Source organism: Phyllobates terribilis, unplaced genomic scaffold (assembly GCF_046119375.1).
Source record: "Phyllobates terribilis strain yellow unplaced genomic scaffold, ASM4611937v1 Scaffold_7__3_contigs__length_470593459, whole genome shotgun sequence".
Taxonomy (NCBI): domain Eukaryota; kingdom Metazoa; phylum Chordata; class Amphibia; order Anura; family Dendrobatidae; genus Phyllobates; species Phyllobates terribilis.
This window is the reverse complement of record NW_027362767.1, coordinates 289,578,957-289,596,017: the sequence shown is the minus strand read 5'-3', so window position 1 is coordinate 289,596,017 and position 17,061 is coordinate 289,578,957. Positions and strand designations below refer to the sequence as shown.

Here is a 17,061-nt window from a genome sequence, read left to right as displayed (position 1 = left end):
ACCCCTCATGGTGCTCAAAACCACATTCAAGAACTTTATTAACCCTTCAGGTGCTTCACAGGAATTTTGGGAATGTGGAAGAAAAAAAATGAACATTTGACTTTTTTCACAAAAATGTTACTTTAGACCCCATTTTTTTTTTTTTTTTTCGCAAGGGTAACAGGAGAAAATTGGCCCAAAAATGTGTTGTGCAATTTCTCCTGAGCACGCCAATACTGCATATGTAGGGGAAAACCACTGTTTGGGCGCACGGTAGGGCTCGGAAGGGAAGGAGCGCCATTTGACTTTTTGAATGTAAAATTTGTTTGAATAATTAGCGGACGCCATGTTGCGTTTGGAGAGCCCCTGAAGTGCCTAAACAGTGGAAACCCCCCACAAGTGACACCATTTTTGAAACTAGATCCCTCAGGGAACTTATCTAGATGTGTGGTGAGCACCTTGAACCCCCAGGTGCTTCACAGAAGTTTATAACATTGAGCCGTAAAAATAAAATTTTCACATTTTTCCCACAAAAATGTTTTTCAGCCCCCAATTTTGCATTTTCATAAGGGTAACAGGAGAAATTGCACCATACCATTTTTTATTGGATCGCACTCAGACCAATGTTATTCAATGGAGCAGTGCTGATTACTTTTTTTTTTTTTTTTTTTCACTGACGGATTCGGTCTGTGAAAAAAAAAATCACATCGGGCTGCAATTTCACTCTGAAATCAGAAGACTCCGATCCACTCAAATCTATGCGTGCATGGAAAACGTCATCCGAGTGCAGTCTGATATCTGAGTGCAGTCTGATTTCCGTGGACTGACATAATGGAGAAATGTTGTTCTCCATCTTTTCCTCAGTGTGCTACGGTTCTCTCATTCAGGAGTATTGGAGCACACTATGGGGACACTCAAATCAAACTCTGATAAGAGTTTGATCGTAGTGTCATTAGGATAATTGACCTGTTTCTCTTGGATGAGAGAGTCTACGGTCGTGTGGCCCTGGCCTTATAGGTTTTCCAATGTGTTCATAAAGAAAATGTTGGTTGTCTGATTTTTAGAGAGAAGTCATCCTGGAAAAATTAAAAGCCAGGTTGGCCACCAGTACCGTCACCATCATAAGTGACAGTTGTTACCTGTGACTGTAAAAGCAGATGAGGCTCACCATGCATACTGAGTGTGACCGAAATATCACTTTACTGCCACAATCCTCTTCAGCCTGGACCAGTTGGTCAGTAGTATGTACCAGATTCTCCAACACACGTGCCTTGTTAGGGCATAAGGCAACGCTGAGAATTTTCAACTGGTATGTCAGAGTCAGTACATTACTCTTATACTCTTTTTGCACTATGATCAAAATCTTTGTTTAATTTAAAGTAATGTATAAGAGAATAGATATCCTGAAAGGATTATTAAACAGGTCCAAGATCCTTAAAGGGATTGTCCGCTACTAGGACAACCCCTTCTTAATCTAAATGTTTGGCCTCGATAAAATAAAAAAAAGCTTAGTCACCTCCCGTGCCAGCGGTGTCTGCACTTGCAGTCCTGGGTCATCCGTGCTGTTGTGACACGTGAGCCAGCGGCCCAATCAGCACTGATGTCTCTGCCTTATGTCAAACTGAACATGAAGAGGAAGTCCAGGCTGCAGCTCATCTCTGACTTCCTCTTCATGTTGAATTTGTCTGAAGGTGCGGACAGTGACGCCAGAGCTGATTGGGTGCCGGGCTCATGTGTGATAACGGTACGGGAGCCCCGAGACCGCTGAAATGGCACCGGCGCAGGAGGAGAGTATAAGCTTTTTTTATTTTATTGGGCCAAGTGTGGGGTATGAGAAGGAGTTGTCAAAGAAGAGGATAACTTCTTTAAACTTCACAGGTGGAAGCCAGCCTGGAGAAAGTGTGGGGGGTGGGGACACACAGATCAGATCCCTGCTTCTAGTGCTGTCAACTGCTACAGTCTCCACAGGATTGAAAGGGATGATGTCCTGACCACTAATCACAGAAACCTGCAGCCAGTGGCCTCAGTGGCCAGGTCAGTTGTGGTTGGAATGTCATTGCTTTCAGTCCGACAGACTGTTGGAGTGGCAACTTTAGAGTAAATTCCAGTGGTATGTCCCCCCCCTCAAGTTCTGTTACATACTTATGATGCATGTTTGTTTGTTTTTTTATTCCTTTTTACTTTGCCCAATGGCACAGGTCGCACACACAGAAATCTGTTCTCCCTGCCAGATAATCTTGTACACGGGTATCAGTTATTCCTGCCATTATGCAGGCCAGCCAAGGCATCTGACAGGCTGAATCCCCATCAGGTGGAATCAAAAGGACACTGGCACCACGTCTGTACATAAAAGAAGTAGGTTTAGTTATTGCAACTAAATAAGATTAATGTTTTCTAGGTTTTGTTTTTATGGGGCAATTGCTTGAAGTGATTTGGTGCCATCTGCTAAGGTCCTTTTACACGAACCATAGAAAAATAGTATAGTTGGCGCTCCACAGTCTTGATGTGGTGCACGTGGAGAATTAGTTCCCAAATGAAAAAGGCAGATCCCGGCACTCACGAGTAGAAAATGAGTTAATTTATTCCGCATATAGGATAGCTACAAAACATTTCAGCCCCTCAATTGTCAAAAGTCCGTGAGGGGGCTGAAATGTTTTGTAGCTATCCTATATGCGGAATAAATTAACTCATTTTCTACTCGTGAGTGCCGGGATCTGACTTTCTCTTTTACGCGAACCGACCTGAGTAACTAAAATTACCACAGATCCATAATTAACTTTGCCTATTTACATAGGAAACAACGTGCAGTCAGCGATCAGTAGAAGATTGCGGAAACCGGACTCACTGCCGGGAATAATCATTTTTTGAGCTTGCTTAAAAATGGTTTCTATTGGTGAACAAGCCTTTTGCCTATTTCTTGTGCGATTGACAGCCTGTTTACACTGAAAAATTATTGGGTAGCGGAAGACTCATTTATCATAAGCTCAGTATGAATGTACCTTTAGAGTCAGATACCATAAGACTCACTCAGATCTTCTGAAGTCAAAGCCTCAATAAAATCAGCTGTTTTGGCAGTATGAGAGAGAGGGGGTGGGGAAGAGTATAACAATATTAGGCAGGCTTTAAAGGTTACAGCCGCCTTTGTCACTACCATTTAACTGGAATTTTTGGTGTAATGTAATGGCCTGGAGTTTTGTAAATTTGCATATACAGTTCTGACATTAGCATAAGAGCAAAATGATTAGAGGTGAAGTACAACATGACGGATCATACTCCCTCCCCTCCAACATCTTTCAGGAGAGTCCACAGGTCCCCCATATACACAGGATTGCCTGGACCACTAAATATCAACATGTTTGACAGTTCTCGGTGTATGGACACCTTTAAAAAAGGTAACAGGTACCACTTGGCAATGAATTCTTGTATTTTGTCAATAAAATCTGTTCTGAAATACCATGTTACTGATAAATTTAACAAAAATGCACAAAATGTTCACACCACCATATAATTCAGTGTATGCCCAGAATGTGATGCTCAAGCGTAATGAGACAAGAACAACCCCCACAACGCCAGTAACAAGCTTTGCTCTATATCAACATTATAAAAAACACGAAAAGGATATAAGGTCCAAGCACTTTCACTGAGCTGCATTGATTCCTTTAATGACCCCTTTGTCCAGCAGCCATAAGACAGACTTTAGCGCTTAGACCTTGAGATTCCTGAGTATGGACATGAGGCTAGAACCCCCACAGAGTACAGCTTGAGGTTATAGGACAGCCATAAATCAGACCAAAGGGTTGTGGGGTCTTCTTCCATGTGTATGATGGCTGTGCTGGAGTTTGCAAGTATTTGAGAGATATTCCTGGAAGCTCATTCCTGGCACAGTGGGAGGGAATGAAGACTGGATTTTCCCACTATGCCCCACGCTGAACTGGCAACTGGGAAGGGACTTTTGATGCCAAATAAAACTACAGGTATTTTGGGCTGTAAAATGTTGGAATTCTGAGGGATTACATGCGCCCAGGGTGTATCTAAAGACCTCTTCCACAGATCTCCTATGCCATACAGAACGTACAGCAGCTGCACTTCAACAGAAGCACCTGCTAAACCATCCCCCATACAGCTGTCAGACTGCACCCCCCACAGGTGCAGGGCCGAAAGATTGGGCAGCTCAAGTACAGTGGACATATCATGCTTTAGATAAAAGCATACCGATTGTCTCACTAGAGAATTAGATCCATTGTGCAGGACAGAACTGCTGTTGCAAAAACAGTTTTATTACAAAAAAAATTATATAATTACAATTTACAAAATATGTACACAATAAAACAGTCTCAAAATTAAGACCTTTTTAACATATGCTTCATGTAGAACAAGTTCAGTTGGAGATCAGGTCCTTATTTTCAGAGCACTGCTGCAGTGTCCACATCTCCATAGCTTGTACCAATTGCGTGTATCGTCTCCATTCTTGCCATTTCATGGCGCTCTGCATTAATCCAAAAGTTCTGAGTGGGACGATGTCTTTGGAGCAGATCAGTTCCTGTAGACTGCGCCTTTAGTCCAGTTACAAAGGTTTGGATTTCCAATACCAGCTTTCAGACCAGGTGCATATTCAGGATTAGACAGTCACTTAATTAGGGCATTAACAACCGAAAATTCGCTTCACTTGCAGACGTATCTTTCTACTGTCCGCTCACATTTCTTACACATGACATAACAGCACCAGTAGTATTTGCACTGGCAGCGCTCCACAATAGTTTCTGTATATACATTGTATCCACGACCACAACACATCAGGTTGCAGCTGTCACTGCCCAATGAAGTTTTGTTGCAAAGTCTGAGGAATGGGGGAAGAAACAAAAAACAAAACAATGAAAATATATTAAAAAAAACTAACACAAATAAAGTAACATTGTTTGCGTGCATAACTTATGAACTTTAGAGGTTATATGATAAAGATTAGGGAGGGTATTGCCAGATGGGGTGGCACAGCGAAATATGGTGCTATCCTGAATATTTGCAGATCTCAGTAGATATGGAACAAAAAAAAAAAAAACCACACATACATGTATTACTTAGACTCAGAATGTACATGGTATCACAAGATTTCCTGCTTGATTTAAGAACCATCCCATGTACGAGTTTGCCAATTTCAACTTCTGTCAAATAGGAGTTAAATATAACTAAGTACTAGTAAGTGAAAACTTGTGACCCTGGCACAAATATTGAGTACCAAGGTTGATGTGCAGGGTTCAAGCACTCAAAACTAAATATTAAGGTGTCACAAAAAGGAGATGCAAAGTTTCCTTACCGGTCTTGTGTTCCGTATGAACCCAGCTTAGGATTTCTGGCACAGTAGTCAGGCGAACTATTCAAATACACCAACTCAGACTCCCTAACTGGCCTGATGTCCAACTCCTTATGGACCAAATGTTTGCGGGTCCCCATTTGTCTATGAATGACTTTGGTTGCAGCCAAGTACTTGGACTTGAGCTCATCAGCTACATGGGGCATATCCTGCAGACCCTTCCAGCAAGTTTTCACTGAACATGACCCAGACACTCCGTGGCACTTGCACTTAGTCTCCATTGAGTCCATTAGTACCTATATGAAAAGAAATACCAAATGAGTATACTGTGCCCACAAAGAACAAACTGTGCCAGCTAAAATGCTACAAAAGGCGCATTTATCTTGAAGCTTGGGTATCCAGAAATGTGCTACATGAGCTCAACCTGATGCCAGAGATGGAATGAAATATTGGGGCGCAAAAGAATCATGGCTCCAGTGCTACTTGTGTATACGAGATGGAGAATCCCCTCAAACATTGTAAGAAATGCAATCTGAGATGAATATAAGTCAACTCAACGACAAACAGGGAATATGGAAGGTCTTTGCAGTTGTCGCTATAAATTTATAAGCCATTAAGTAGTTTGCCAATTCTTCACCCCTTACCTGTCTACCAACAGCATTGTTATGTAAATTCATCAGCTTAGTAGCTTGTGTTCCAAATTTGCTAGATTTCATTGGGGCATCAACAAAGGCAGATCCCATTTGAAGACCATATCGCAGATTGTCTCCACATCCTCCCCACCGAAAGCTTGGTCCAGGAACTTCAGCAGGAGTGGCACCACAGGAACATGTGGGTAGCTCCCCTGAGGCACACGCTCTGGCAATTGTGTGACTAATAGCAGCAGAGGCCAAGGCATACACAAAGGCAGACTCTCGAGTTCCTGAAATGGAAATAAAATGACGGTAGATATCACATTGTCAAATTAAAAATACTAAAACTGGTACAGCAGTATCTTCAAAGATTAGCCAGATTCTTCAAAAACTAAAAAAAAAAAAAAAAAAAAAAAAAAAAAAAAAATGACCTGCACCTCCGAATAGAATAAAGCAAGTGTGAACAGGTGCAAGCTGCTATGACTGCATAATATGCAAGCAAAAGAATACAGCAGCCTCTGTAAGCACCAAGATGTATCTAAACTTTGAACATATGAAGTTTGGATTGCATTACTGCTACATAGACTATACTTATTGGCCAATTCATGAGAGCCCACCATCCACAGCAAGGTGTACCTTTCTCTGATGGGACCCTAAACTAATATTTAACAGACATGCCTTTTAGGGCGCTTTCAGACACCCGTTCAGTGGCCCCATCGGTGCTTACGTCCAAACCCCTAGCAAAATGGGATTCGGACGTATGCGCTGATAGGGCCATAGACCATAAGGGTGCCTGCTGAGCGAACGTGCACTCTACCGTGCATCATTTTCAGGCATATATGCCTACTGGAGGTGGACACTCAGACGTAGTAGAGTGCATCCAAGTGTCCACCTCCAGTAGGCATATACGCCAGAAAATGATGCACATCAGAGAGCACGTTCGCTCTCCTGGCACCATTATAGTTCATGGCCCCGTCAGCACATACGTCCGAATCCCGTTTATGCGGGGGGAGGTTCAGACGCAAGCAGCGATGGGGACACCGAACGGGTCCCTGAACGCAATGTGAAAGCATCCTTACAGACTGCTGCTGTATGCTTTTGTTTGTACACACAATTTTACATTTACCTTTAAGCAAGTCTGGGGTGAAGTTTGGAGAAAGTTCAATCGATGAGCAGTTCCATCGCATGTCGGAGAACGTCAGCTGACATATTAGCTTGGTCTGCTTGGCTGCATTAACCACACTCTGCATCAGTTCCAGGTTTCTCTTGCAAAGTTGTGTTTGGTCAGGAACCAATCCTTCAAGTAGTTTGCAGTGTTCGCTCTCATTCCAGGCCACTGAACTGCCATTTACTGTGAGACCACTGGAAGAAAGCAAACAAAGGATGAGATTACAAGCAAAAATGTTCAGGCAATGGCATGAAAAACAATTGTTATGTAGAGTAATACCTCATTTTACCAAGAAGCACACGTGCTGTCAATCAGTCCCATAGAAGTTAAAGAGAACCTGTCAGCATTTAAGGATTTCTGGCAGTCAGACTTTGATGCACAGGGGCCAAGTCTTCCCTGCCTGTCTGATTTCCCAGGCCTTCTACCTGCCTCCGGTCATAAAAGTCTCAGCAGTGACCCGTCAGAGGCAGCGGAGGGGCCGGGAATCTCAGACAGGGAGGAGAAGACCCCATGTATGGCCCTGTGCACCAAAGTCTAATTAACCAAAATCTTCAAATGGTGATGAGAACAAAGCGGATTTCTTCACAAAAGGTATTAATGTAATCAGTATTACAGCCGTGTCTTTACACAACAAAATCGTGCTGACAGGTTCTCTTTAATGGAGTATTGGTCACATGCATTACATTACTACTGAGTAAGTGGCCTTTGGGACCTACCTTCTCAGGATTGGTGGTGGCCCCAGAGGTCAGACCCCAAGTAATCATACATTTTATCACCCATCCTGTGATTAGATTATTTCTCCAACATAAACCCAAAACAATATATTCTATACAACTGGAGTTAGAACAAAATCCATCAAAAGGAGTGATGGAAAATAGAAATCCCTGCCCATAATTGCTCACCATCTAGAATGTATTGATTAGAATAGCAAGAGAATTGATACCAACATGAGCCAAAACCTACGTAAGATTCCAACATATGCAGCTGTATAATTATACAGAAAAAGGAAAACCTTAATCACGCGCCAATTAAGATTGGAATTGAAGGACTCGCTGGAGAATAATATGCCAAATTCATGAAGAGGAGCACCTTGCCAGAAATGTACAAGGGACTGGTGTAGCATTTCTTGAGTAAGAAATGCCAGAACTTTTAATGAATTTGATAGGTGGGCATGGCCCACTCCTGGCTACTCCCCAGCATCACCCATGTTGGGGGAATTGCTGCAAACTGGTGTGAAAACGCCAAAATTATCCCAACTTTTCAAAGTATTACACCAGTTTTCTGGCTGAAAGCTTTAATGAATGGGCCCTATATTTTTTTTGCTGTGGATCTCTGTGTAGCAAAGTACAATCTGAGGAGCTCTGCCACACCGTTCAGGGTGGAAGAACTGAAAAAAAAAAAAAAAAAAAGGGGAAAACCCACAGTGCCAATAACCACCCGCCAGACCTAAAAGGACAGTGTTAGGAGATTTTTTGGTGGTATGTTAACACTTCGGTATCTGACTGTATGCGCAGAGCCATGATACATGTCACCAAGTTTTGAGTTCTTGCCCAAACGGCAAAATCCCACCTTGAAGCCCCTGCCACAAATGATACCTCCAGCCTCAGCCATAATAAAGTAATGGATAATCAAAGTAAGAACTGAGGAGAGAGAAGCTCTTCTGGTGGAGGCACGCTACATTCAAACGTTAAGTCCAAGTTCCCACAATGAGTATTTGGTGTTTTTCTTTGAAGCTGCACAAAAAAGACCCCACAGCATTACAGTTCCAGCTAAATATAAAGGGATCTATAGAAATCTTGTGCTCTGAGGTTTTTTTAGTGCAGACTTAACCAACCTGCAGGGCATTTTTAAAATCAACATGTCCATTTTGCTAGCAATAAATAGGAGTTTTGAGGCAGTCTCCTCAGACGCGATTATGATGGAGAAAGAAAAAAAACAAAAACCACAAAACACACCCTACACACATTTGTCTTTGGTGCATTTCTTCAGCAGAAACGCTTTAAAAACAAATGGGACCCACAACTATCAATAATTGATCACAGGCAAATAGAAAGAAGTTTGCAAAACTAAGTTGTTTTGTTTTTTTACACAATGACATAAAAACCACATCAGAAAAAGCGCAATAAAACGCAACACATTGTGGGGAGTTAAAGGTACATTCAACCCTTGCAGGTGTGTGTGTGTGTGTGTGTGTGTGTGTGTGTGTGTGTGTGTGTGTGTGTGTGTGTGTGGTGTGTCAACCCTGGAGAACAGTCTGTTGGATGTCACTTCAGATTACTACATGGGGTTTCCTGTAGAGATTATATGTGCTGTAATGGAGAATGGCAGGGGTATAATATAGGGGGGGGGCATTGATCAGAATCCCTCCACATCAGACCGGTGCCCATATGTTGTGTGCCAATGAGGAATGGCAGCCATAACAGCACTATATGGAATAATAGGTCACTGGGACCCACTGGAAAAGGTGAAGAGGGGACATATTTCACAAAACTGCAAAAAAAAAAAAAAAATATATATATATATATATATATATATATATATATATATATATATATATATATATATATATATATATATACAAAAGTGTCGCAGTGGGATGGGGTGATCTGCCCCTAGGATAAAGCATGTGTAGAGGGAATATATACTCACAGCCAGTGGATGGCGCCACAAGGTCCAACACAACAAAAAAGTAAGAAGATCCAGAAATGAAGTGAAGCCATTGCGGGCGTGAGAGAATCCAGGTGATAAGTGAGGAGATGGGCGGGTGAGTGAGTGAGTGAGTGAGTGAGTGATGTGCGGGGCGTCCTCCTCCGGTGATTACATGTAGTGCAGTGCCGGTGTCAGTAGATCGGTGCGGGGTTAGTGACTAGGGATCAGCGTCCATTACTCCGCTGTCACTTTATCTCTCTGGATCTCCTCTTACTGCTGGAGAACTGCGCCCTCTTGGATTTAAAGCCCCCGTGACGTGATCACCCCGCCCACAGCGCCGGCTCTGCCCCCTTACCTGGTAATACGGGGGATCGGCACCGGGCGGGCATGGCGCTGTGTGTCTGCTGTCATACCACCGGCACCTGGCTGTGACTGTGCGCACTGGGCATCAGGCCATGGATGGCATTAGACCAGGCTGATTTATATAACTCTGCTGGACGTGGACAGTTTTGCATTTTGCAGAAGTTGTTGCAGCTGTTCTGTAGTCAGTGCCGCTGCTTCAGGTCACCCGGATTTTATGGCTAGGTCTATGGCGCAGTGTCACATGGAAGTGCTCATCAATGTGCGCACTAGGATACAGGCAAGGCGTACCTGTAAGGCTAAGTGCCCACCATGCAGAAATGCTCTGGATTTTTCCTGAGCGTTTCTGCATCTCACTGACAGAAAAAAACGCATGCGGATTGTACATGCGGATTGTACATGCGGATTGTACATGCGGTTTGTACATGCATTTTTTCAGCCAGGTAGAAGCGTTTGTCAAGCGTTTTGCACATGCGATTTCACATGCAGATTGACAAGCGCTTTCAAAGCGATTTTAGCATCACTTAGAAAAGTGCTTGACAACTTGGTCACACTATATAAATCCATGCAACCGGCATGGATTTTATATAGTGTGACCAAGTTAGTTAAAAAAAAGAATAAAAATGTAAAAAAAAACATTATACTCCCCTTCTGATGGCCCCCGGTCTCCCCGGTAGCTCGCGGTGGTGTAAAAGGACATTCTATAACGTCATTTAGTCATGTGACAGGTCACGCAACCGCCGACGTCAGCAGTCGCGTGACCCGTCACATGACTAAATGACATCATGGCAGGTCCTTTTAGACCATTGTGAGCCGACGGGCAGCCAGGACGCATCACTAAGGAGACCGGGGGCCATCGGAAGGTGAGTATAATGTTTTTTTTTATTTTAAATTCTTTTTTTTTACAAGTACTATGGTACCCGGGTCTGGAGGAGAGTCTCCTCTTCTCCAGACACGGGTACGATCCGCACATTGAATCACTTAATATCCGCTTGTGCACATGTAGTGATGCGGATATTAAGCGATTCAATGCAAGTCAATGGTGGCAAAAACGCAGCGATTCCGCAAAATAATTGGTAGTGCTGCGGATTTTTCCACAATGATAATCCGCAGCGGAAATTTCCGCAGCATGTGCACAGCATATGTGGATTATCATTGGGGAACATGGCAGGCCTTCTACCAAGCGTTTTTTAAGCGTTTCTGCAGCGGAATTGCCGCTGCAGAAACACTTAAAAAACGCATAGTGGGCACACAGCCTAAGGCCACGTTCATACTTTGAGTATTTGGTGAGTTTTTTACATCAGTATGTGTAAGCCAATCCTTCCCAACTGTGCTTTTATTTTACTCAGTGTAAACTGACCTGCAGTGCGAGTTTCCAATCCGTAACATGTCAACTTCTCTTGCGGGTACGCTAAGATTTCTGTGCGGATTTTCTCCATAGACTTGTATTAGATGTAAAAAATACACATGCAATATTAGTGCTTTTCCACGTCAGAAATACATCAAAAACGCACGAATCCGCACCTAAGAATATCAATAAAATGTCAAAGCCAAATACCGGGAAATATAAAGAAACAAAGCAACTTTATTTACAGCATGACACACCAACAAGAGACAAAAAAACACGTAAAAAAACGCACACAAAAACGCACTGAAAAACCGCAAGTAACCTAATTTACATAATAGGTGCAGAAATCAAAAATGCACCAAAAGCTCATCGTGAGAACGGAGCCCAAGGGCCCAAATGGTCCCCTTTGGTCGATATTAGAAGATCAATATTATTACAGAGTCATGAAAGTTGGAGACCCTGATGGAGATTTTGCCTTGGGGTCTACACATTTCAGGTTTCACCAGCTTGATTTTTTTTTCAGGGCAGGACAGCTTATATAAAAATTCCAGGCAGACAATTTTTACAGACACATTGGAAGACCAGAGAAAATCATTAAGATTTGAAGCAATGTTTATTCCACACCATTCTTCTGGTATGAAGCACACACTGTGAGCTGTAGAATTAGTCATAATTATCTGTACGGCTTTCTCCAGCTTCATAGAGACATCAATTTATTTTTTACAGACAGGGAAAAAAGTGCCTTCATTTTACGGACTGTGGAAGAATATCTGGATGATTGACAACCCTGATCTGTTCTTCTGGATTCCGGGTAGAGCGGCATGTTTCTGGTAACACATACATCTTCCTACACAATGGCTCTGATTTTATAGATGTGTGACGTCATCCATTTCCTTCCCAGGACACCACTGAAATCCTAGCAGGCAATGGCAGCCCCCAAATTAGCATTGACACCTCTGCCACACAGCAGAGGTGCTAACTGCACCACTCCCATTTCCATCACTGCTTTGAAAGTAGATTTGTGTCTCTTCAGATCTATTTACATGTAAAGAACTTTTCTGATCCACAAGTCAGGAGCCTTGGCACAGCAGTGCTGGGACCCCCTACATTGGTCTCAGTCAATACAAGGACCCCCACCCCTCGAATTTGTTTATGACTGCATACATATAGTGACTGAGACTATGCATTTCTAATAGAAATTACCAAATAAACTTGCACTACCCGGTGCCCACTCCCATACTCTGTGGCAGCCAGACAAGGGCAGTGCGAACTTCCTTGGCCAGCGCTCGAGTGCTGACATCCTGGGTGCTTCTTTCAAGACTTCATGCAACATCATGACATTGCGGGGTCCGGGTAATCGGAAGAAGCACCAAAAAGGCCAGCATTCAAGTACTGGCCAAGGAAGTTCACACTGCCCTGCTCTCGTTGCCACAGAGTACCAGTGTGGTCTCCAGACCAGGGTAGTGTGAGTCATATTTATTTATTTATTTAACGGCCTTCGGCTTGATCTCTAGCCATGGCAACTTGATGGATGAACGATCTGTAGGAAGATCGGACTCGTACAAGCCTAGATACTGGTGCATCTCACTAAATTAGAATATCATCAGAAAGTTAATTTATTTCAGTTCTTCAATACAAAAAGTGAAACTCATTATATAGAGTCATTACAGAGTGATCTATTTCAAGTGTTTATTTCTGTTAATGTTGATGATTATGGCTTACAGCCAATGAAAACACAAAAGTCATTATCTCAGTAAATTAGAATACTTTATAACAACAGCTTGAAAAATGTTTTTAAAATCCGAAATGTTGGCCTACTGAAATGTATGTTCAGTAAATGCACTCTATACTTGGTCGGGGCTCCTTTTGCATCAATTACTGCATCAATGCGGCAATGTGGCATGGAGGCGATCAGCCTGTGGCACTGCTGAGGTGTTATGGAAGCCCAGGTTGCTTTGTTAGCAGCCTTCAGCTCGTCTGCATTGTTGGGTCTGGTGTCTCTCATCTTCCTCTTGACAATACCCCATAGATTCTCTATGGGGTTAAGGTCAGGAGAGTTTGCTGGACAATCAAGCACAGTGATACTGTTGTGTGTAAACCAGGTATTGGTACTTTTGGCAGTGTGGACAGGTGCCAAGTCCTGCTGGAGAATGAAGTTTCCATCTCCAAAAAGCTTGTCGGCAGAGGGAAGCACGAAGTGCTCTAAAATGTCCTGGTAGACGGCTGCGCTGACTTTGGTTTTGATAAAACACAGTGGACCTGCACCAGCAGATGACATGGCTCCCCAAACCATCACTGATTGTGGAAACTTCACACTAGACCTCAAGCAGCTTGGATTGTGGCCTCTCCACTCTTCCTCCAGACTCTGGGACCTTGATTTCCAAATTAAATTCAAAATTTACTTTCATCTGAAAACAACACCTTGGGCCACTGAGCAACAGTCCAGGTCTTTTTCTCCTTGGCCCAGGTAAGACACTTCTGGCGTTGTCTATTGGTCATGAGTGGCTTGACACAAGGAATGTGACACTTGTAGCCCATGTCCTGGATACGTCTATGTGTGGTGGCTCTTGAAGCAATGACTCCAGCAGCAGTCCACTCCTTGTGAATCTCACCCAAATTTTTGAATGGCCTTTTCTTAACAATCCTTTCAAGGCTGCGGTTATCCCGGTTGCTTGTGCATCTTTTTCTACCACACTTTTTCCTTACACTCAACTTTTCATTAATATGCTTGGATACACCACTCTGTGAACAGCCAGCTTCTTTAGCAATGACCTTTTGTGGCTTACCCTCCTTGTGGAGTGTGTCAATGACTGCCTTCTGGACATCTGTCAAGTCAGCAGTCTTCCCCATGATTGTGGAGCCTATTGAAACAGCTTAAGGGACTTTTTTAAACGCATTAGAAACCTTTGCAGGCGTTTTTTGTTAATTATTCTAATTTACTGAGATAATGAGTTTTGTGTTTTCATTGGCTGTAAGCCATAATCATCAACATTAACATAAATAAACACTTGAAATAGATCACTCTGTTTGTAATGACGTATAATATACGAGTTTCACTTTTTGAATTGAAGAACTGAAATAAATTAACTTGTTGATGATATTCTAATTTTGTGAGAAGCACCTGTAGGTCCACCAGGGTCTTCGCCGCCGTTATCTTGATAGTATCAATCCATTGGGTTGCTGGTCTTCCTCTTCACCTTGTTTCTTCTACTCATCCAACCATGATGTCCTTATTCAATGATTGCTCTACTCACATGACATTTCTAAAGTAGGCAAGTCGTAGCTTGGTGGTCCTTGCTTCGAGTGACATGTCTGGCTTGATTTGTTCCAGGATTAATTTGTTTGTTCTTCTTGCCATCCATGGTATTGATAACATACTTCTCCAGCACCACATTTTGAAGGTGTTGATTCTTCTACTGTCTTGTTTCTTATTGTCCAGATTTTGCATCCGTATGTTACCACAGAAAAAAAACAGACTGTGTACGAGCCGTGAACAGTGAATTGTTACTTGATTTGAAGACCTTATCCAGTGATTTTGCTCATCTCTAATTTCTAATATATAGTCATTAGATCTAATGACCTCCTGTCTGCTGTACCTCCTTCAGTATCTGCAATCTGCCCCTTTCTATTCTAGTCCAAATTGGCTGCTGCAGAGATGGGTCTGACCTCAAATACAGAAGAATGAGCTTTAAAATAAATCTGACCTCTACTTTGGGTGCAGGTTATTCCAAAAATAGTAAATTATCATAACTTACTGATTATTTAGGGTTTGACGACTCAGATCACCAGTCATCCCAAAAACTGAGTTCTGAGAATCGGGCTCTATTGAGCCTTGCCATGAGTGGAACGTAGGTGCACAAGCATTGTCCATTCATTGTATATGGGACTGCCAGAGAAAGCCAATTGCTGTAATTGGCTATTTCCAGCAGTACTATAGACAATGAATGGAGTGGAGGACGAGCATACCCACCTCAGCTGTAAAACAGAATGAAGTAGTAACAACTATCACCTCTGTATTCATGAGGAACTACCTCTCTGGTCCAAGGGGTAAGGAGGCCCATTTCCACCTCCAAAGGAGATGGAATTTTGCATTATGATGAGCTATTGGACTGCACAGAGGCCATATGCTGTTCTTGCACAGGGGCCTCTTCTGTCTGTGTCCGCCGGTTCTCTGGTCAAACTAATAACATGTTTTTCTCTATAGAACAGCAGCTGAGAGGAACAACATTGATGTGAAGAATAATTGAGTTTTGCTTCATACATTGTAGCCAACTTTACCTTCCATGCTGGCGCTCATAGGATTCCCTATAAGAGTATGTGCACACGGTGTCTTTTTCAGGAAAACCGCCCCATAAAATTAACATCATGCACAGCAATGTCAAAATGCCATTGCTGTGTACGTTCTGTCTTATGTCACTTTTAACTGCTTCCGAGTTTGGAAACCTTGAACTGGTTAAAAGATATAACATGTTCATTTTTCAGGCGGCTTCTGCTTGGCAGAATATAAAGTGATAGACGCCGAATGAAAGCAAAGCCGCTGGCGAAGCATTTCAAGTAAAATGACCAGTGTCATTTTCCTGAAGGAAATTTGTCTGGGAAATGTTTCAGCTGTGCCAGTGTACATATGGCTTAAGGGTATGTTCACACTGAGTTTTTTGAGGAGTTTTTGGAGCACAAACCGAGCAAAAACTCTCAAAATCCTCCTGAAAAAACGTAAAAAACTTGAAATTTCCACCCCACTCAGTAAAAAGACTCAGTGTGCACGTACACTAAGGGTATATGCACACGATGTCTTTTTCAGGCGGATTCCATGTGGAAAAGTGCCGCAAAACCTCTGCAAAAAATGAACACGCTGCACAGCAACGTAAAAACAATTTGCTGAGCACATGTTCAGTCTTTTGTTACTTCATTTAACTGCCTTGGAAACCATAAAGCAAAAGAAGTTTGGAAACTGCCGGCTCTTTATAGTTGAAAGTGTAGGGAAAAGACGCCAGCAGAGGAGCCCTTGCAAAAAATGACGGCAACACTGCCAGCAAAATTGCTTTTAAAAAAAAAAAACACTACCCGCTATTTCCTGAAGGGAATTTGCCTTATCAGTATTTGGTCAGTATCTTTTCTCAGGAGTAGCTGCCAAAACCAGGAGTGGGTGATAAATGCAGAATTGGTGACTTGTTTCTATTATACCTTTTCTCTGATTGTTCTTCATCTGGTTTTGGCTCCCACTCCTGAGAAAAAATACTGACGGAATACTGATAGTGGGGCCATGGCCTTAGAAAAAGAAAATCTCTGTGGTTCCATCATGGGAATTAGACATTATATGATGAGCGCATTCAATGACAGGTGATTGCTTGTACGTTTGGAGGCGATAACACCAGGAATGGTCCATATCAGCCAGCTCTTATGATGTGTTTGCATCACAAGTCAGTCACTGCTATTATTGAAACCCCCCAATAAGTTAACTTGCAATTTGTATATTACACATCATTGATTTATACGGCATATTAAAAGAAAATGAGAACTGTTCGTGAACATTTACAAAGAACAGGTACAAAGCAGAAGGTACATACACCCCGCATATCTGCTCAAAGGACTATTGTACGACTGCTAAAAATGCCTA

General features: G+C 42.6%; 1 protein-coding gene across 2 annotated transcripts in view; it reads right to left on the bottom strand.

Moving 5' to 3' along the window:
• Positions 1-4,345: 4,345 nt before the first annotated feature.
• LOC141153176 (protein Wnt-11b-2) overlaps positions 4,346-17,061 on the bottom strand; it is a 133,913-nt gene continuing 121,197 nt past the window's right edge. Inside the window, exons 1-5 of one of the 2 annotated variants that reach the window (XM_073637875.1) lie at positions 9,737-10,056; positions 7,046-7,281; positions 5,932-6,209; positions 5,291-5,583; positions 4,346-4,816 (exon numbers count right to left, since the gene is read on the bottom strand). In XM_073637875.1, the coding sequence (XP_073493976.1) occupies positions 4,642-4,816; positions 5,291-5,583; positions 5,932-6,209; positions 7,046-7,281; positions 9,737-9,807 (1,053 nt within the window). In that variant the 5' untranslated portion in view covers positions 9,808-10,056 and the 3' untranslated portion in view covers positions 4,346-4,641. Of the gene's footprint in view, positions 4,817-5,290; positions 5,584-5,931; positions 6,210-7,045; positions 7,282-9,736; positions 10,057-17,061 lie in introns of those variants that run through there. The other variant, XM_073637876.1, reaches the window with a different exon arrangement.